Source organism: Amia ocellicauda, chromosome 3 (genome assembly GCF_036373705.1).
Source record: "Amia ocellicauda isolate fAmiCal2 chromosome 3, fAmiCal2.hap1, whole genome shotgun sequence".
Lineage (NCBI taxonomy): Eukaryota > Metazoa > Chordata > Actinopteri > Amiiformes > Amiidae > Amia > Amia ocellicauda.
In genome coordinates, this window is record NC_089852.1 from 38,429,018 (window position 1) to 38,448,818 (window position 19,801).

Here is a 19,801-nt window from a genome sequence, read left to right on the forward strand (position 1 = left end):
TAATTTTGTTGGAGAAAATAAGTCCCATCCAGCACGTTGCATATTAGATAAGTACCTAGTCAAGTAGGTAGCATCTCATAAGTACTTTCATCTCAACTTTTAGCCCAATTAACAGTAAAACGGGGACTACACCAACTTCAAGGCAGTTTTATGTAACCTTTTCCAGAAACCAAAAAAAAAGAAGAATGGAGAAGGGCATTTACAGCACTGTATATATATATATATATATATACACTGATCAGCCATAACATTATGACCACCTGCATAATATTGTGTAGGTCCCCCTTCTGCCGCCAAAACAGCCCTGACCCGTCGAGGCATGGACTCCACTAGACCTCTGAAGGTGTGCTGTGGTATCTGGCACCAAGACTATAGCAGCAGATCCTTTAAGTCCTGTAAATTGGGAGGTGGGGCCTCCATGGATCGGACTTGTTTGTCCAGCACATCCCACAGATGCTCGATTGGATTGAGATCTGGGGAATTTGGAGGCCAAGTCAACACCTTGAACTTGTGATTCATCAGACCAGGCCACCTTCTTCCATTGCTTCCATTCCAAATCATGGAATCATTTTGCTTAACAAAATTTAACCTCTGGTACCTTCTGGTATCCTTAAAAGGGCAACAAATCCATGTGCTTCTCTTTAATCCCAAGTGTAATCTTCACTGTTGTGTTGTTTGCCAAGTGTTTGGTATCCCATGAAAGCTGAGGGTAGTGGGGGATACAGTATTTGGTCTGAGTAGGAATACAAAATCTCAGAAAATAATGACAATTATGATATATTCTGGAACCAGACAGTCTATTGATCAAAACAAGACCATCCACGTTTTGGTAGAAGCAACAAACACCCATAGAGAGCTCAAAATGTCAAGATGGAAAACTCTGTTTACAGTGTACTAATACACAATGATTTTACATCATTGCGTTTGAACTTCTCTGTGTTTGATATAACATCAAATAATATATACTGTATTCATTGTTAGGTTGTTCTAAACAAAACAAGCATATTTGCAAAGGAAAACCTAGCAAATTGAGGACCATAAACATTGGCCAAAATGGTTTAATAGAAGTATGCAAAGAAAATGTATAGCGCATACAAAATGATAGAGACAAAACAAAATACTTAGAATATGTTGAACTGCAAAGAGATGTTAAGAAAGGGATCAGGAAAGCGAAGAGGGAAATAGAAAGAAACATAGCTCTTGGAGCTAAAACTAATAAACATAGTTTTTTTCAATACTACAACAGCAAGAGGTCAATAAAGGAGGAAGTGAAACAGATAAAGGGCAAAAATTGAAGTATCTTGGAAAACGAACAAGATGTGTCAAATGTTCTAAATGAGTATTTCACAGAGGTTTTTACAAAAGAAAAGACAGATAACATGCCACAGGTTAACAATCAGTCCAGTCAAACCCTAAGAGAGATCAGGATAAATGAGGAGGAGGTACTAAAGGGACTAGCAGAACTAAAAACAAACAAATCACCTGGGCCAGATAGTACATTTCCAAAAGTACTTAAAGAAATGAGGGAAATTATTTATAGGCCGCTAACTCAAATATTTCAAATGACACTTAGAACAGGGGATGTGCCAACTGACTGGAAGACAGCAAATGTCATACCAATCCACAAGAAAGAGGACAAAACTGAGCCAGGAAATTACAGACCAATCAGTCTCACCTGCATCACTTGTAAAATGTTGGAAAAAATGATTAGACAGAAAATAGAGGAGCATCTTAATGAAAACCATATTCTTGGAGATAGTCAACATGGGTTTAGATGAGGCAGATCATGTCTTACTAATATATTAGAGTTCTTTGAACATGCAACTGCAGCTGAAGATCATGTGAAAGCATATGATATGATATACTTAGATTTTCAGAAAGCTTTTAATAAGGTTACACACCAAAGACTGATCCTCAGATTGGAAGCTGTAGGCATTCAGGGTAATGTAAGTAGATGGATTATGAACTGGTTGATGTCTAGGAAACAGAGGGTGTCGATTAGAGGAGTTGCTTCTAACTGGAGTGAGGTTGTTAGTGGAGTTCCACAGGGATCAGTACTAGGGCCTTTGCTTTTTCTAATCTATATTAATGATCTGGGATAGTTAGCAAATTTGTCAAATATGTGGACTCCTCACTTTCTCCATCCAAACAATGTGGGGAAGCAATAAAAAAGGCTAACAATGTTAGGGTATATTGTCAGAAGTGTAGAATTGACAACAAGGGCAGTGATGTTCAGACTGTACAATGCACTAGTTAGAGCTCATCTGGATACTGTGTGCAAGTTCTGGGCTCCACACTTCAAGAAAGATATCGCTGCTCTAGAGGCAGTTCAGAGGAGAGCAACCAGACTTATTCCAGGTCTGAAGGGAATGTCCTACTGAGAGAGTAAGGGAACTGAACCTTTTCACCCTGGAACAGAGGAGACTACGTGGGGACTTGATCCAAGTCTTCAAAATCATGAAAGGCATCGACCACATCAAACCAGAGGAGCTTTTCCAGATCAGCAGGGACACATGCACCCGGGACACAAATGGACATTGGGCTTCAAGGCATTCAAGACAGAAAACAGGAGACACTTCTTTACACAGAGAGTAGTCACAATCTGAACAAACTCCCCAGCGATGTGGTTGAAGCTGAAAATTTGGGAACATTTAAAAATAGACTGGATAGGATCCTTGGATCACTTAGTTATTAATGGACACCAAATGAGCACAATGGGTCGAATGGCCTCCTCTCGTTTATAAACTTTCTTATGTTTTTATGTTCTTATGAATCTGATCGAAACTGAGTGATCTGTGTCCGTCTGAATGACCCCCCCCCCCCCCCCGGAACAGACTGTGTGTTTACCTCCCAGGCTTTGAATGACGGCGGGCGACACGGAAACTGTAAATCGGATGTGTTTGAGAATGAAACGCGCTGGTAGCCAAGAGAATAAGCTTTCAAATGATGTGCGCATTGTTGGAATACAGTGTAACTTCTATGCACAGGAGCTGCGTGTAACACTGCCAAATAATGCTTAAGAGGGTGTAGTAACACAGTATATAACTCTGAAATGTACATCATTTTTGAGTTTTGGGTAACCTAAACATTTCTTTTTAACCTCTGGCAGTTTATCGCTTACATTTGTACCATTTCAGGTTATTCACTGGACTTGAACTGCTTAAATTTCAATGAAAAAATGTATTTATTTATTTAATAGGATATTAAAAAAAGGAAAAGACAAAACAGGGAAGGAGATGGAGACTGCAATGGACAAGCCTGAAATGTCAGTGATTCTGACTAGGGCCGTATGTAAAGGGTATTTTGTAGCAGACTGCTAATTCCTACAGGGGAGAAACAGACGGCTTTCTTTCTTAGCAACTTCAAAAATCTCCTGCTGAAATGGCTTCGGAATTAATCAGTCCTTTTATTTGGCCTTGAAATAGATTTTCTTTTTTCTTTTTTTACAAATACATTCTAAACCAGCTAATGTCCTTAGTTCCAGTTCAGAGGATCTCTAATTCTTAGTCTCCTTACTCAGGCTGACTGCAACCTTCTCCCTGGAGACCACTGGCTATAGCAGGCTGCCACTTAGCCCATTACATCAACATGCAATCCGTTATGTTACACGACATGTGGTTTTATTTATTGCCATCACAAAACCAAGGGACAGTGAGCTTTCGAATTCGCCTTGCATTGTGCTTGGAAAGAAAGGACAATATAGAAACTGAATTAAGCCTCAGAACTGTTGGCCTGGAACAGCCAGAATGGTTGGATTTATCAGTTCAATACCCAACAATAAGAGAGCCACAAGTATTTTTGTTTTCATTAATTTAAATTTAGATAAATTAGCTCAAATCTTGGTGAAGAGTGAACAGCATCTTCTTGTTCCAAGAAAAAGAGGACCATACAATTAGCTTGTTACTTTCCTTTATGAATGTGTTTTGCATACAATGGAGTGTTGGGAATTTACTGAATTGTGTGAATCCATTTTAATTGCATTATCCTTCCCAAAAATAGTCTTGCCATCTGAATATCATAAACTGCCTGTGATTTTGTACACTAGACGATTCATTAGGCAACAATGCTGTGCCTTCAGAAAACCAGTTCACAATAGCATTGATTCTACTTCCCATGCATATCAGCCCAAGCCTCTCATTGATAGCTATAATCCCTCAATTGGAGAGAAGTGTAACCACAGTAAAGGGGCCTTTGATGTCCAGCATAGTTGTTTTTAGTAGGAAACTGAAACTCCCCAGAGAAACTGCTGTGCGCCTTTAAAGAGAACAGTTTAAGTGAGGTCCACACACAAAACTGTCCCTGGTTACTGCAGCATTTTTTAACCAGTGTGTATGAAGCATTGTATAGACCAGAGGTTATCATACAAAACCAACATTTAAGACAAAAAACAAAACAAAAAAACTTTACAACAGAAAATGATATATTGAAAATATATTTATACATCACAAAAGTGGAAAACAGCCCATTATACAGCTTAGGTGGGTGTCTAAGATGTATTCTTTACTTTTCATGGGGTTTTCATGCCTCCATTCTCATGTTCACTTTACACAGCATCTTTGAAAAATAATAGCTGGAGAATTAGATGCATAGCCAATTGTATTTGTAACTCAGCGGTGCAATTTACCAGGATTTCATCTCTTACATTTTACTGCTGACCTTGGTCCTTAGCGAAGGGGTTTATGGCTTGAACTAGATTGATGGCTATAGCCTGCTTCAGTTATGGTAAGGATGCAGAACAAGACTAGTTCAGGAGTTCAATCAGGCAAGATAAGGGTTATCCCTGAGTTAACTGTCACAAATTGAATGAACAAACAAATAAATACAATCTTACAACTACAATGAATCTCATCTACCGCTGTCTCGACCACACTGCACCAAGTTACCTTCAGACATCTCTCCATACAAAAGTATACATTTGAAAATGGTTGGAGTTATGTAAAGGTTTAATTATTGGTATGAGTATTATTGTGGAACGTTAATAATCAGCTTTAGACATTTTGCATCCCTACTTCTCGGTTTTGGAAATGTATTTAGAAATTCACATTTTGTGTTGTTGGTATGGGAAGCTTACCAGCAATACTACCTTTTCATTGTCTCGTTGCATAATAATTATTTATTCTATTGTATTTGTTACATTATAACTTGATTTTAATTACATGTGCTATAGGCTAATTACAGTTTCCAGATGCTCACAATATAGCCTACAGAGCTAACATATAATTTATCATGATTGCTATTAACTCGTTGATTTCATATTGCGTCTGGTCGCTTTCGTGTATCGCAGATTTGCGCAGTTCTGCGCGGGTCTGCGCTGCTCCACCAATGAAATCGAGGGGATGCTGCAGATCTGCGCAGAACTGCGGAAATTGACGGTACGATAACGCAACGGTAATTTCCGGTACGAGAGCCGAATGACGTCATGCAGCAGCACTTCAGCAGCTCTGCGCAGATGTGCGCTACGTCGACGCGCTCGGTGCGGCACGTTTTACGGCAGTGGCGTAGACAGAGGTAAACACCACAACATGGAATCACGAATTGTACTTCAAAGTGACTGGCCGAAAGTACTGAGGTAATTTAAAAATATGAACTCAAGACATTTTAATACTACGTGCGCAGACATGAATGATATTGTGATATTGTATTTGTTTACACAGGAAAAACGAAGGAGAAGTGTGGGTCTCTTGCAAAATACCAGGTAAGACGATGCAACCAGATTTAGTAATTAGATGATATTTGCAGTGCGTACAGAAGATACACATGCATTGCCTTTAATATATGGTGTTGTTTAGGGAAGCCCACCATCTACGGTACCCTGACATGTCAAGCCGTCAGTCACGATGCAGTCCCGGAGATCACGGCGTCGGAGCAGTTTGAAGTACTTGAGGTTTCAAAGGTGAAAAACACACCATTGACAGCTGTAGCTATGCTTCAGTAAGCCCCTATTGTTAACCTTTAGCGATCTGTTTATTATAAATCTTTAAAGTAATGTGGTTAAACAAAAAATAAACCCATGGATCTCGGTCTCTATGTATGTATGTATGTATGTATGTATATATATGCCACAGTTATTGGGATTACTGTTTTATATTCATTTTATGCATGTACTTCTTTATAGAAAAGTATCCATATTGCCTGCCCTTCTGGAAGCACGTCATCAAAGTTCCTCATGCCGTTTACATCTTTTCCAGGAATTCATGACAAAAGTGTGAGTATTTATTATGCTTCATGCACATGTCAGCGAGCTTCTCTTATAAAACATTTGATTGATTCCTTCATTTGTCCCTGCAAGAAAGGTTGCTCTGAACTATAGGGCAGATTGTTTTCTGTCCTTACGAACTGTTTCCCCATTACTAGATATGTCTGCTGATTTCATTGTGTAGATAACTTGTCTGGACATATCATGTGGTGGAGGTCTTGGAGTATCTAACAGCACAGATGGCACAATGAAGATCTGGAACTGTAAAACTGGAGACAGAAGGGTAAGACAGCCAGCATGGACAATTACTGAAAAGAGATCACTGGCATAGCTGTGCATTTTCCCCTCCACTGTTGCAATCGTATAATAAAAAATATATAATTATACATATACTGTATGTTAAACAAAAAACAAAGTCTTTCTTGCATTTTCGAATGTTGTGCCATCTTGCACGTTCTCTCGGGCAGAGGGAGCTGTCAGGCCATGTGTACGATGTCAACTGCTGCAAGTTCCTCCCCTCGGGAATGGTGGTGATCAGTGGAGGCATGGATGCCCAGGTCAAAGTCTGGTCCTGTGAGGATGGGAGCTGCCCTGTGACATTTAAAGGACACAAAGGAGGCAAGTTTGTTGTTACTCAAAGACACGTGACCTAGATCTCCAGGAGATGGCTGAGATTGTCTCTTGTGTCTGTGAAGTCAGCACTGATGAGGACAGATGTTGACAAAAGTGTGGATGGTTTATGTCAGTCAGGTGCTCAGTTGTCTAATGACGACAACAACAGTTTAAATCCAGGCCCAAAACCAACTTGCATTTATTATTTCCTGACTGGATTTTAGTATGGGATAAGTTGGTCTCAGTAGTTTATAGTGTTAAATTACTGACTGGGTTGTCAAAAACGACAATGAATGGACAAATAAACAAAAGTTACCTTGATGCAGTTTTAAGTCTTGCTGTGATTGTTGTTTTTTGAAGGTATCCTGGACTTGGCCGCTGTGGACCGTGGGAGGAATGTGGTGTCGTGCTCACGAGACGGCACAGCGCGCCTGTGGGATTGTGGGAAGTCGGCGTGCTTGGCGGTGGTAGCTGACTGTGGTTCTCCTATCAATGGGTGCTGTGTGGGAGTGGCTGAGAACAGCATAAACCTGGGGGCACCGGAAGAACCCACAAGTATGTTAGAGCTTTGAAGAACTTTTTTAGTTGATTGATTTGTTTTTATAAAAGTCTATGTATCTTAAGGTTATGGTACATCTGGAGAACAGGCCCTCCTGTTTTAGTGTATTTTGGTATATCTGTTTAAGGTGTATGTCGTTCTCTCTGTACTGCTGTGTGAGAACCGCAGGTGATGGAAACAAATATCTCTTGACAGGTGATCGAGAGATTGGAACTCAAGACAAACTGCTTCTCCTGGCCCGAGAGGACAAGAAGTTACAAGGCATTGGTCTTCAAAGCAGACAGCCTGTAAGTTTTGTTTTTGTTTTAATGAATCATAACAAACAAAAAGCAAATCTAGGCTAAAATAACCGGTAAGAGACAACAAGTCAAATCTGTGCACATACTGCATCTTTAAATGTATAGAATTCAAATCACGATGTCCAGCATTCTGTCATGCATGCTGTTTTATTCCCCCAGATCTTTGCGTTTGATGGATCAGATGCATTCAATTGTTGCACTTTCCTCTCGAGTGTATATGTACTCGCAGGAACACAGGATGGGAACATCTACAAGTTAGATGTGAGATGTTTAAGGTAAGTGTTTAAGCAAGGGAGTTTGTACTTGTATGTGTCTGAATAATACATTACTACTGTTGTGGGTTTTCAGTCAATCAGTCCAGGAGTGTCAGATACAAGCAAAGATATCGTCTTTATTTTTCAATGTATTTTATGTTTAGATTCATATTTGTGGTAGTTTGGTGATTTGTGTTGCAAATGAAAGCCTGTGTATTGTGAAGAACTATCAATGGAAGTATAATAAACGAGCATTTAACCACATTTTTCTACAGGACACCTGTACAGATAATCCACAGGTCAGGAGCTCCAGTCCATTCACTGTTGCCTTTCAGGGAAGGCTTTGTTGTAAGCCAAGGTAAGAAAATAAATTTGAAATGTTTCTCAATCCCTAAAATTCAGTTAAGATAAAGTGTTTCTAGGTTGTTTATTTTTCAATATTCTATACTAATGAAAATATCTTCCCAAACAGAACTTTTCAGCATTTTGAAAAGGAGCTTATAGTTAATTTCTTATCGTTGTCATCTCTTTTGTTTAACAGTGACTACTTTTCATATCAAATAATGCAGATGCATGGGGAATATTCTTGTTAAGAAGCAGTGAAAGCGCTCATTTACGGCCATGGTTCAGAATGCCATTGACCGAGATCATTGACAATCCTGTGACATGCTTTCCTACAGGTGACGGAGGGTGTTTCATCCTTCAGCAGGACATGGATCATATCATTGAATTAACTGGGCCTGATGTGGATCCAGTCTATAAGGTAAGCTTCTGTTGTTCTGGATTTTTACAACCCTTCCTATTATATTGTGAAGTATATTTTGTTTTACATCAGCTTTTCAATCATTCCTTTGTATGAAAACACAGTTGATTTTACATCAACTCTGTTTGGTGTGTTGCAGGCTGCCGCATGGGAAAAAAGCATCTTCACTTGCAGCAGAGATGGACTTGTGAGGAAATACCAGCTCTCTGATCTCTGAACGCCCTTCCATTTACAGAAGTGGACCGAGGACAGTTGTGTGTGGCACACTTTCATAATTCACATTGTTTTTTTACAGATCTTATCTGAGCCAGATCACTGTCTTTCATTTCTGTGCTTTTCCTTTAGACATTCAGATTAAACACTCAGTGGCACATGGCTGTTCATTTGCAGGAGTCAATATGTATAGAGGAACTAAAATGTAAATAAAATATTTTTCCCCATAAAATAAGTGTCTTATTTTTGATAATACAGTATCTTAATCAATTCTTACAGTTACATCTCCAAATAAGTGGTTTCATGTATGAGCTTTTTCAAAGGATTTCTATATGTTTGGGAATTTGAAATGTGTGGTGTACTGTGGTAAAAACAGCAAAATGTAGTGTGGTTTATCATGGTAACAATACAATTAAGTGTAGTTGACTGTGGTAAAAGTATGGTAATGTGCAGTGTGGTGTACTCTGGTAAAATCACAGTAAACTTGAATCATGGTAACAACAAAGTAAGGGGTTAGTAATTGGCTAGGATACTTCAATATAGTTAGCAAGCACACATGATTGGGTGTACCTAATCTGTAACGCCTGTAAGAATTATAAATAAGTTGAAGGTTTCCAGAATTGCATTGTGCAGTTCACTCTGCGCTCGACCAAACAATGTGATACTTTTCAGGTGTGTATCATGTGACCATAATGTCATACAGGAGGAAAAAATGGTATACAGGTCTAAAAGTGTCATATGTGACTAATAAAGTGTCATAGGGGACAGCCAACATCCATCTACAGTGAGGGAAAAAAGTATTTGATCCCCTGCTGATTTTGTACGTTTGCCCACTGACAAAGAAATGATCAGTCTATAATTTTAATGGTAGGTGTATTTTAACAGTGAGAGACAGAATAACAGCAAAAAAAATCCAGAAAAACGCATTTCAAAAAAGTTATAAATTGATTTGCATGTTAATGAGGGAAATAAGTATTTGACCCCTTCGACTTAGTACTTGGTGGCAAAACCCTTGTTGGCAATCACAGAGGTCAGACGTCTCTTGTAGTTGGCCACCAGGTTTGCACACATCTCAGGAGGGATTTTGTCCCACTCCTCTTTGCAGATCCTCTCCAAGTCATTAAGGTTTCGAGGCTGACGTTTGGCAACTCGAACCTTCAGCTCCCTCCACAGATTTTCTATGGGATTAAGGTCTGGAGACTGGCTAGGCCACTCCAGGACCTTAATGTGCTTCTTCTTGAGCCACTCCTTTGTTGCCTTGGCTGTGTGTTTTGGGTCATTGTCATGCTGGAATACCCATCCACGACCCATTTTCAATGCCCTGGCTGAGGGAAGGAGGTTCTCACCCAAGATTTGACGGTACATGGCCCCGTCCATCGTCCCTTTGATGTGGTGCAGTTGTCCTGTCCCCTTAGCAGAAAAACACCCCCAAAGCATAATGTTTCCACCTCCATGTTTGACGGTGGGGATGGTGTTCTTGGGGTCATTCCTCCTCCTCCAAACACGGCGAGTTGAGTTGATGCCAAAGAGCTCGATTTTGGTCTCATCTGACCACAACACTTTCACCCAATTCTCCTCTGAATCATTCAGATGTTCATTGGCAAACTTCAGACGGGCCTGTACATGTGCTTTCTTGAGCAGGGGGACCTTGCGGGCACTGCAGGATTTCAGTCCTTCACGGCGTAGTGTGTTACCAATTGTTTTCTTGGTGACTATGGTCCCAGCTGCCTTGAGATCATTAACAAGATCCTCCCGTGTAGTTCTGGGCTGATTCCTCACCGTTCTCATGATCATTGAAACTCCATGAGGTGAGATCTTGCATGGAGCCCCAGACCGAGGGAGACTGACGGTTATTTTGTGTTTCTTCCATTTGCGAATAATCACACCAACTGTTGTCACCTTCTCACCAAGCTGCTTGGCGATGGTCTTGTAGCCCATTCCAGCCTTGTGTAGGTCTACAATCTTGTCCCTGACATCCTTGGACAGCTCTTTGGTCTTGGCCATGGTGGAGAGTTTGGAATCTGACTGATTGATTGCTTCTGTGGACAGGTGTCTTTTATACAGGTAATGCGCTGAGATTAGGAGCACTCCTGGGAGCCAGAAATCTTGCTGATTGATAGGGGATCAAATACTTATTTCCCTCCTTAACATGCAAATCAATTTATAACTTTTTTGAAATGCGTTTTTCTGGATTTTTTTGTCTCACTGTTAAAATACACCTACCATTAAAATTATAGACTGATCATTTCTGTGTCAGTGGGCAAACGTACAAAATCAGCAGGGGATCAAATACTTTTTTCCCTCACTGTATATTATTTCTACATGGTTAGTTCTTGCAAGTTTTGGTGAATTGTTTGTTGTACTTAAGTATACTTTAGGTATAGACAACATTTTTACTGCCTAGTCATTATTATTATTATAAATATCTTGCAACAGAACAAGACTGTGTATGTTTCACATGCAGACTAAACTAAACTAAATTTTGCAAGAGAAGTGTCCTCAACAGGCACAGATTTGATATGATTAACTGAATACAGTTCCCAGAAACCCTTGTGCGCAGCTGACCACGTCCTTAGAAACAACCTGGAAACCAGCCGATACATCCGAGTCGCACCAGCTGTCTGTGTGCAAAACTGTGACATAACTGAGTAGTTAAGCGCTGCAATTCAATCTACAGACCCGTACATATATATTTATACTGCAAGCTGTTCATCATGGGCCGGGATTATTATGCTGTTTTGCAAATAACCAGGAGCGCAACCGACGCAGACATCAAAAAGGCGTAAGCAAACTTAATAGGATGGGATAGAAATCTACTTGACTGTTTTGTCGCAATACGTTTTTGTTACATGTTTACGATTTGTTTAGATACCGAAGACTGGCACTGAAGTATCATCCCAACACAAACAGCGAGCCTGGATCCGCTGATAAGTTCAATCAGCTGGCCGAGGCGTATGACGTGCTGAGTGACCGTGAGTAGCGATCTGTGCGCTGGAGACGGGGATGGGGAGCTATTCATTACAATCCAGTGTTTCAGTCTCTGCAATGTGCTCAACTCGTTAGAACACATCCCTTGCTACTCGTTGTGTAAGTGGATGTGGTGAACGAGAGGGGGGATTCTTTAAACAGACTCTAAATTAACACATTTCCAAAAGTAAGAGGAAGATTATGTAAGATCAATGGGGGTATACCTCACCTGCACATACAGGGAGGAAGGTACTATTTCACAGCTGTGGTGCCCTTTCTACTGCAGTTCGGAAGAAGGCTACATATGACAAGTTTGGAGAAGAGGGTCTAAAAGGAGGGATCCCTCCAGAGTTTGGGGGCAGTGGCGCCTGGACCAGTGGGTACACCTATCACGGCAATGCAGATAAAGTCTTCACTGACTTTTTTGGAGGAGACAACCCATTTTCAGGTAAGAGAACTGGGTAATATTTTGTTCTCTTGGGCAGGGCAAGGTCAAAGTCAAAGTTAATTTAAACCATTTAAGCTGCCCTGTATCCTTTTCCTTTTCTTTTGACTGAATGTCCCTGCAGATTTCTTTCCTGAAGGAGGAGAAGAGGCAAAGGCAGGGTTTGGAGGCCTGCGGGGCCAAGGTGTAAAAAAGCAAGATCCCCCTATCGAGCGCGACCTCTACCTCTCCCTGGAGGACTTGTTTTATGGGTGCACGAAAAAGATTAAAATATCGAGGCGGGTAAGGACAGCTAGGGTACGGTGGCGCTGGATGTTCTGGGCATTTTGTAAACGACTTGTACAACCCGGGGGCTTATGGTTTCATTGCACAACAAGGATCAGGATTAGGATTTATTACTCACAGAAAATATAGTTCTGATTCAACATTTATTCGCTGCAGGTATCATAATGAATAAACTATGCTTTTGAATATAAATTGCTACACACACACAAATCATGTTTCAGCCACAATGGGCTTTCAAGGAGTGGTTCTCTGTTGACAGCAACATTTAATTTTGAGCCAGGTAATGAATGAAGATGGCCACACTTCGAACATCAAAGACAAGATCCTAAACATAGATGTGAAGCCAGGATGGAAGCAAGGGACAAAAATCACATTCCCTAAAGAAGGAGACCAGGTAAAAAAACTAAACGCAAGATGATTGGATTCCATTTGGATATAGCAACTTCAGAATCACTGACAGATAGAGTTATGAATTCTTCATAATTCACATTTCAATCACAGATCTCTGCAATTATACAATAGTTGAACATGACCAATAACTAAGACACATAATTTAATTAAGTGAAACCTTTTTTGCAGTGCTGCATTTAGAAATATGGAGTTGATGGTGTAGCCCACAATTATATAATCTATGTGATGAGCAAATTCCTTTATGGATGGCCAAAGCAAGATAAATATTATTTGTTTCCCTATTTTAGGGACCCAACAACATTCCTGCAGACATTGTGTTTGTTGTGAAAGAGAAACAGCATCCGCGCTTCACCAGAGAACAGGATGACCTGATCTACACATCTCATGTCCATCTGGAGAAGGTATGCCACGCTGTACCTGAGGGTGTGCGTCTGTCTGGTGCTGACCGCTCTTCTTCACCTCCTCCTCTCTTCCTTCACAGGCACTGGTGGGCTGTTCTGTGGACATGGAGACACTAGATGGCAGGCTTCTCAACATCCCCATTAATGACATTATTCAGTGAGTTGTGCCTTTATGTTTGTTTACATCAGAGATACATTAAACAGAGCCCACATCTGCCAGCCCTAAACCAGCATTAGTTATGCAGTTTGTACAGGCTGAGCTTTTGAATAGTCCAATATACTGTACCGTATTCTACCATTAAAGCTGAACCCCCTCTCACAGACTGCGTGTTTAAAAGTTCAACCATCTGTCTTGCTGGGATAACACTCACATGGAAAACAGGAACTTGATACAGATCAGATTAAACAGCAAATTCATTGCTTTATGCAGAAACTAGCCTTAAGTTACATACTAGACTCCACCACAGACAACCAACATAATCATATGAAATATGAATGTTGTTACAGATGGGTAATCTCTGGCTCATACAGAATTACATTACAATTAGAACAAAAAAAAAAAGTTTATATATACATCCACACAAGATTTATTATTCATAGTATTATGCTGATCCTGATTTACCACAGCAGGACATTTGTGAAAATTTTAATGTAATAACTTACATTCTCCTTCTCTCCTAGCCCAAAGTATACAAAAGTGGTTCCCGGTGAAGGAATGCCATTAATCAGAAATCCCAGCCTTAAAGGCAATCTCATTATTCAGTTTGAGATTCACTTCCCAGAGAAGCTCACATCAGAAAAGAAGCAACTCCTAAAACAAGCCCTCACCCTTTGAATCACATGCAGCATCTTTGGAAACAATCAGGTGTTGTATAACCACGTTATACTGTACCCTGTGGCCTTCATATAGTGTCCTCTTGCATTACTTTAGAGTAGCTTTCATTCTAACAAGGCGGATGAATGTATGCAAAGTGTTGGCTTGAATACATGTGACAATTGTTATCCTCCTCACAAATAAAGGATTTGTTCTTAAAGAGTATGGTGTGCATTTATCCTCCCCCATCTAGGCTAACCTGTGGCCGTCAGCACTTTATTTGAAGTTGCCTACAATTCAAATCATATTTCCCTGAAGTTTAGTAGTTTCATCCTGAAACTGGTCTTCACCCAAACAGACATAGCGGTTATATTTTTAAATCCTCACGTTATGTAGGTAGTCCAATCCAACCAATATGAAGTGGATCACATAAGCTCTCTGGAGGGACTGGACAACTCATGCAATATAAGTGTTGCTTTGCTGCTCATTAGTAAACCCAGCATCTTTTAGTACAGATGTAACCAAAAAGTACAGAGACAATTTTGTGAAAAGATTTTATTTGTACCACAATTGCTTCAGGCTAGCAATAGGAATTAAAAATCTAACCTAGACAGGTTTTATACCCATTTTACAGCAAGCCAGACAGTCTTGAGGAATCTTTATTGTAAGAGATTAAGATGACTAAACCTAAAAGACCAGCTTTTACATGTTAGTTTAAAACCCAACTAAAACCAAAATGGTAAAATGCTACAGCACAGACAAGAAAAGTGCAGAAAGTAGCACTGGCACTACAGGGACATTCACAGAGGAGAGGCCCAGTTGTGGCGGGCCGCCATCATAGCACGTTTCAGCTGCTCATAGGTGACGAACATCACCACGTTCCAGGAGCCGAGACGCAGGAAAGAGGGCATGAACCTGCAGAGAACAAAAACCCCATGAGGACAGCAATCCAAAATGAAGGATACATCATCCATGCCTTTGAAGATCAGATGGTTAAACTCCATAAATCTCCATTTCAGAGCAAAAGTTAATGACCAATTAATATTGACACTAGACAACAGGTCCCACAAGCAAGAATATTTACCCTTTATAGAAGGCCATGGGCCCCTCCTTCGTCAACATGGCGAGTGCACAGTTCAAGGCACTGCTGTACTGGCCGAGCCCAGAGTTCATGTATCTTGTTTTCACTACATCCACAGGGGAAGCAATCACAGTGGTGCAGAAACCCGCACCAAAAGCAGATGTGAAGTGGCATGGAAGGGTATCTGGGGAAGAAGAGATGCTGAAATACAGAAACCGCCAACCTGGGCCACCACTCATTACAGGCAGAGCTTCAGGGTATATACACACACATACCAGTCATTGGGGTGGATCGCAGGAGAGCATCTTTGATAAGGTCATAGGTCACTAGTTCAGTGCAGTTCACGATGGCATTGCGGGCGATATTTGGTGTAGTTCCTGTGGGACAAGATGGACAATGGCCAGATTAGAGAGCTGAAGAGGCCGATTAACACCATCTGTACAATAAGTGAACAGTTCTATAGTACAAAATCTCAATGTTTGAAGAATTTCATGGACTCAAATGCAGAATCACAGCCATAGCACAGTTCATACAGTCAAGTCAAGAAAACTCAATTTGTAAACTGCATTTGCTACTGTTCTTCTAGAAAGGCTGCTACACGTCACCCACCTCTCCACAGGCCACGTATGCCCTCCTCCCTGGCGATGGTCTTGTAAGCGTCGATGGTCCCTTGGTATCGCTTGTTGCCACTGGCCGTGCCAACCTGGGCCTGGAATCGCACCTTCACCACATCAGTGGGCTGGGCCATGGCCACAGCCATCGCACCAGTGGTGCAGCCAGCTAGCAGACGGCTGCCAATCCCAGCATCTAGTGGACGGAGAGAGGGCACTGGTCACACCTATGCCAGTCTGACAGACTACATCACCTTTTCAGAATTCCAATAGCAGTGGTAAGCCACACTTACTGCAAACAGGTTTAATGTAAATTTCAATAAATGCTCCACACTCAAGTGTATGGGGGCACTTTTAGCAAGAGCAATGCAATGGCTTGTCAAACTGATTTAAAAAAAAAAAAAAAAAAAAAAAAAAAATTGGTTTGCAAATTACCAGAGGCCGATTTGAAGATCAGGACTTTTCTTACAATCCATGAAGGAGTTTAACACACTGAAGTTTGTGATTAACCTGAGCCAAACTATAAAATACTGGCGATTAAGCATATTCAAAATTAAGTCAACCCCAAACCACCACCCCCTTTAAGAGTTCTGCAATGGATGGTCAATTGATGTGCAAGAACTCACGCTCGGCTCCTTTGGTGTAGAACTGTTTGACCGAATCATAGAGTCCGATACGGACAGAGGCAAAGCTCATTTGGCGCTGGAGCCCAGCCACCAGCCCGTTGTACAGACTCCTCGGCCCCTCAGTCTTCACCATGGTGTTGATGGTGCCAAACACACCACTGTATTTCACCAATTTGACATTGGGAGCAGCGGCTTTGGATTCTCCTTGGATCTGTACAGGAGAGAAGGGGGGAGGAAGAGGCTTTACAGTGACTGGGAGACCCAAGTCACGAACATCTAATCCAGGGCTCAGGGTCCTCTGCTCCAGCCTCCTAGGCTTACTGACCACCTTCAGGGCATCTTACACTACTACGGAGGAGTCAAGAGAGATGCCATCAGGAAGGGCTCTAAACCCAGGGGCACGTCACAGGTAGACTCACTGCATTTAACCACCGGACAGGGCAACAGCACTGAAGTACTGGGTACCAGAGAAGAGCATTTCAGGAGAGCAGCAACACCACTTGGTTGAGGGGGCTAGATTAGTTTAGGATGCACTAAACTGCCCAAACATTAAGATACGCAACGGTGTGAATTCTGCATCTGCCATTGCCTACCTGGAGCCTGACTTTGGCCGTGTCGAGGGGGAATGTGAAGAGGTCTGCAATGCAGGCGGCAGTACCAGCGCCAATGAACTTCACTGCAGCCGTAGGGGGGACATCAGCGGGCCCGAATCCAACCATGATCACCAAGTTATTGGGGAACGTGCAGAACAGAACTGGCGACGTCGAGATGAAGTGAAAACAAGGCAGATGAACTCTAAAAGACTCTAAACCCAAGAAAGAGATTGAAAAATTAATTGGCATTTCCCCCCCCAGTATATTAGTTTGATTATGGTATTATGCCAAAGTATCCACATCATTCTAGGGTTAGGCTTTGAAAGTCTTCATTAACAAAGTCCGAGTGGTTAAAAGATGCATAAAATTCTAATCCTAAAAATACAAACCATTTTCTTAGCATGTCAGCACCTTGAAGTTCAAAGGAAACCCTAGTGTTCAAACGGTAGGTTAACTGTATAACATGAATAAGGTAGTTACAGCACATTCCTATAAACGGGAAAGTTGAAATATTGTATAGTTGCATTTGAAAGTCAAAGGTCGTCACGCTAAATTGGGGATTGCCCAGTCTCAAGTGACGTTGGTGCAGCAGTGAGGAAGCCCCGCAAGGCTCTCCTGTGGAGCCGCAGGGCGGCGGTTCCGCTTCGTGCGCTCCGATGACGTAGCGGAGCTCAGCGGCTGCTCGCCATTGTCCTCGCCTGCCGCCGCGCACGCAATAGACAGATTGGGCCCCAATTTAGGGAAGCTTGGCGGCGTCGGGGCACTTTTGTGAAGCGCAGTGGTAATACCAGTACATACACGCATCCCACAAAGAAGCGGTTTCGACTCGACACCAGCCGCGGGGTGTGTAGGGAGGTGCTAGATGTCCAGGACCCTTTAAATGAGGCCCAACTGCTTGTAGGAAGATTCGTTTACATTGTACAGGACTCAGGAGTTTAAACCGCTTGGTTTTCATAACTAGTTGCTTTAGGCGATAAAATCACAACTTACAGAGTGAACAATTTTTTTATACAAGCACTTTTTCACTAAAAGACATGCAACCCAAAACAAGTTTCCATGTAACGCAGCAGGGCGAGATGAGGCGCATTACCGGGAGTCCGGCGCGGATGGCGAGGTCCAGGATCAGGATTCTCTGAAGGCGTCCCTCTCGTTGAAATTACTTTCAACTATGATCTGGTTCTCTTGTGGTTCCATAGAAACACGTCCAGAAACGAAACACTTAAAAAGCATAATCCAAATTCTGTGGAGGACAAAAAAATACCAGTATTGAGAACAGCTTTGAACTGGGCCATCAATTAGAAACGAGAACACGATACTTGAAGTAACTTAACGGAAGTTTACACCGCGTCCCGCTGGACTCGACAGTTACAGGAACTGGGATCCAGGGTCTGCTTATTTAGTGTAATGGAGCAGGCGATTTGTTCAAAACTCTTTCAAGTCATCTATACAATAAATAGATATTTACAAGTTTACCTTAAAATCCAATGTGGAAGTGTAGTATAAATCCAGTCGACGACGGCTCTCCGTGTACCGTTGGCGTGATGGCTGCAAACAAGCGCTTCCTGTTGTCGGACACAAAGAGCAGCGGCGCTCAGGGGCTTTTATATTCTCTAGGCACTGCGTGCTGACGTCACTATTTAAGATGCTAAAGCAGTCTCACACGCGCTGACTGGTTCAGGAAAGAACCCATGTCGCGATCTTGTTGCGCAGTTTCCACAGTTCTGCGCAGTTCTGCAGAATCCCACGGTTTCGATTGGTGGAGCCGCGCAGAGCTGCGGAAGTCTGCGCTACAAGAACGCGGCCTCACGCCATTCCAGCGGCTAGCAACAGCCTGCGCACTCTAACGCCTGGTAATTGGCTGCAGTTACTCCTTTGCCCATTTGTTATTACTTTCCACTGCGACTGTGCCTGTGGGTTTTCTTTTTGAAGTTGACAATCGTTAAAAAAAAAAGCACAGAACACCTCTGCAGTGCAGATGGACTGCCAGATGTAAGTCTCGCAGGTTTAAAGAGAAACAAACAAAGCCAAATCGTGCCTAAATTATTTAAAAAAAACAAGAAAGTAAAACGACTCAACGTGTACAATTTGGCACAGGATTTAAACACTACTAGTACAAGTAAAAAGGACTGGAGCCAATAATTAAGTACCAATACATACATAGCATATATTATACACACATCTCTCAAAAACGGCATGTTAAATACTGCTTAACGTCAACCACTTCAGAAAGTTAATATATATATTAATATATTTTTGATTATTTAAGTATAATAATTATTATAATCGTAATAAGAACACAAAACAAACACATTAGTTCTAATTGGAGCACACAATGAAAACTCGTTCCCTCAATTCTCATCTGATTTGTTGATAAACCCAGAAAGATTCCTGAAAGAGTATGCCAGTCTAAGCATACATGCATCATGTATGTAATATAACTCACATACAAATCTTCCCCTTCAATTTATACACAAATGTTTGTATTCAAAAGATTCTATAAGACATCTTAAAAGCAATGTATCAGTTAATTGGATGCTTTTGGAGTGTAGTGAAAAGCAGCTTAATGAACTCTCCCTCTGACCAGTGTAGTGGTACAATAATGTGCCATAGCCACGTGATGTGTTTAAGCAGTTGCTGTTTCACTGTAAATGGATAATATTTCTTAAGTGAT

The 19,801-nt window shown here is 41.4% G+C and overlaps 3 protein-coding genes across 3 annotated transcripts; 2 read left to right on the plus strand and 1 right to left on the minus strand.

Annotated features, from left to right (window-relative positions):
- Positions 1-5,460: 5,460 nt before the first annotated feature.
- Positions 5,461-9,122, plus strand: LOC136746697 (proteasomal ATPase-associated factor 1). The gene is made up of 12 exons (XM_066699354.1): positions 5,461-5,569; positions 5,655-5,695; positions 5,790-5,893; positions 6,116-6,205; positions 6,381-6,479; positions 6,664-6,814; positions 7,169-7,363; positions 7,563-7,654; positions 7,826-7,941; positions 8,196-8,278; positions 8,601-8,683; positions 8,823-9,122. Exons 1-12 carry the CDS (start codon positions 5,523-5,525, stop codon positions 8,898-8,900), a joined length of 1,179 nt encoding a protein of 392 aa, XP_066555451.1. The 5' UTR covers positions 5,461-5,522; the 3' UTR covers positions 8,901-9,122.
- A 2,366-nt stretch (positions 9,123-11,488) lies between these two features.
- dnajb13 (DnaJ heat shock protein family (Hsp40) member B13) lies at positions 11,489-14,439 on the plus strand. The gene is made up of 8 exons (XM_066699355.1): positions 11,489-11,678; positions 11,765-11,868; positions 12,150-12,311; positions 12,433-12,590; positions 12,874-12,987; positions 13,292-13,405; positions 13,486-13,562; positions 14,087-14,439. The coding sequence occupies exons 1-8, from the start codon at positions 11,611-11,613 to the stop codon at positions 14,238-14,240; spliced, it is 951 nt and encodes a 316-aa protein (XP_066555452.1). The 5' UTR covers positions 11,489-11,610; the 3' UTR covers positions 14,241-14,439.
- A 320-nt stretch (positions 14,440-14,759) lies between these two features.
- On the minus strand, positions 14,760-18,762 carry ucp2 (uncoupling protein 2). Its single transcript, XM_066699356.1, has 8 exons — positions 18,604-18,762; positions 18,221-18,370; positions 17,131-17,342; positions 16,538-16,748; positions 15,910-16,107; positions 15,576-15,677; positions 15,304-15,484; positions 14,760-15,134 (listed from the first exon to the last, which is right to left on the minus strand). Exons 3-8 carry the CDS (start codon positions 17,254-17,256, stop codon positions 15,020-15,022), a joined length of 933 nt encoding a protein of 310 aa, XP_066555453.1. The 5' UTR covers positions 17,257-17,342; positions 18,221-18,370; positions 18,604-18,762; the 3' UTR covers positions 14,760-15,019.
- Between the last annotated feature and the right edge of the window lie 1,039 nt (positions 18,763-19,801).

What these genes read in the sequence shown, in the direction of transcription:
- ucp2 (XM_066699356.1), bottom strand. Translation starts at nt 17,256, where the DNA reads ATGGTTGGATTCGGGCCCGCTGATGTCCCCCCTACGGCTGCAGTGAAG. An exon ending in CATACGTGGCCTGTGGAGAG is followed by an intron (nt 15,678 to 15,909) that starts GTGGGTGACGTG and finishes CTTGTCCCACAG; the next exon opens with GAACTACACCAAATATCGCC. An exon ending in CCCATGGCCTTCTATAAAGG is followed by an intron (nt 15,135 to 15,303) that starts GTAAATATTCTT and finishes TGTTCTCTGCAG; the next exon opens with GTTCATGCCCTCTTTCCTGC.
- LOC136746697 (XM_066699354.1), top strand. Translation starts at nt 5,523, where the DNA reads ATGGAATCACGAATTGTACTTCAAAGTGACTGGCCGAAAGTACTGAG. An exon ending in AGGCTTTGTTGTAAGCCAAG is followed by an intron (nt 8,279 to 8,600) that starts GTAAGAAAATAA and finishes GCTTTCCTACAG; the next exon opens with GTGACGGAGGGTGTTTCATC. An exon ending in ATGTGGATCCAGTCTATAAG is followed by an intron (nt 8,684 to 8,822) that starts GTAAGCTTCTGT and finishes GGTGTGTTGCAG; the next exon opens with GCTGCCGCATGGGAAAAAAG.
- dnajb13 (XM_066699355.1), top strand. Translation starts at nt 11,611, where the DNA reads ATGGGCCGGGATTATTATGCTGTTTTGCAAATAACCAGGAGCGCAACC. An exon ending in GACGCAGACATCAAAAAGGC is followed by an intron (nt 11,679 to 11,764) that starts GTAAGCAAACTT and finishes CGATTTGTTTAG; the next exon opens with ATACCGAAGACTGGCACTGA. An exon ending in GTATGACGTGCTGAGTGACC is followed by an intron (nt 11,869 to 12,149) that starts GTGAGTAGCGAT and finishes TTTCTACTGCAG; the next exon opens with TTCGGAAGAAGGCTACATAT.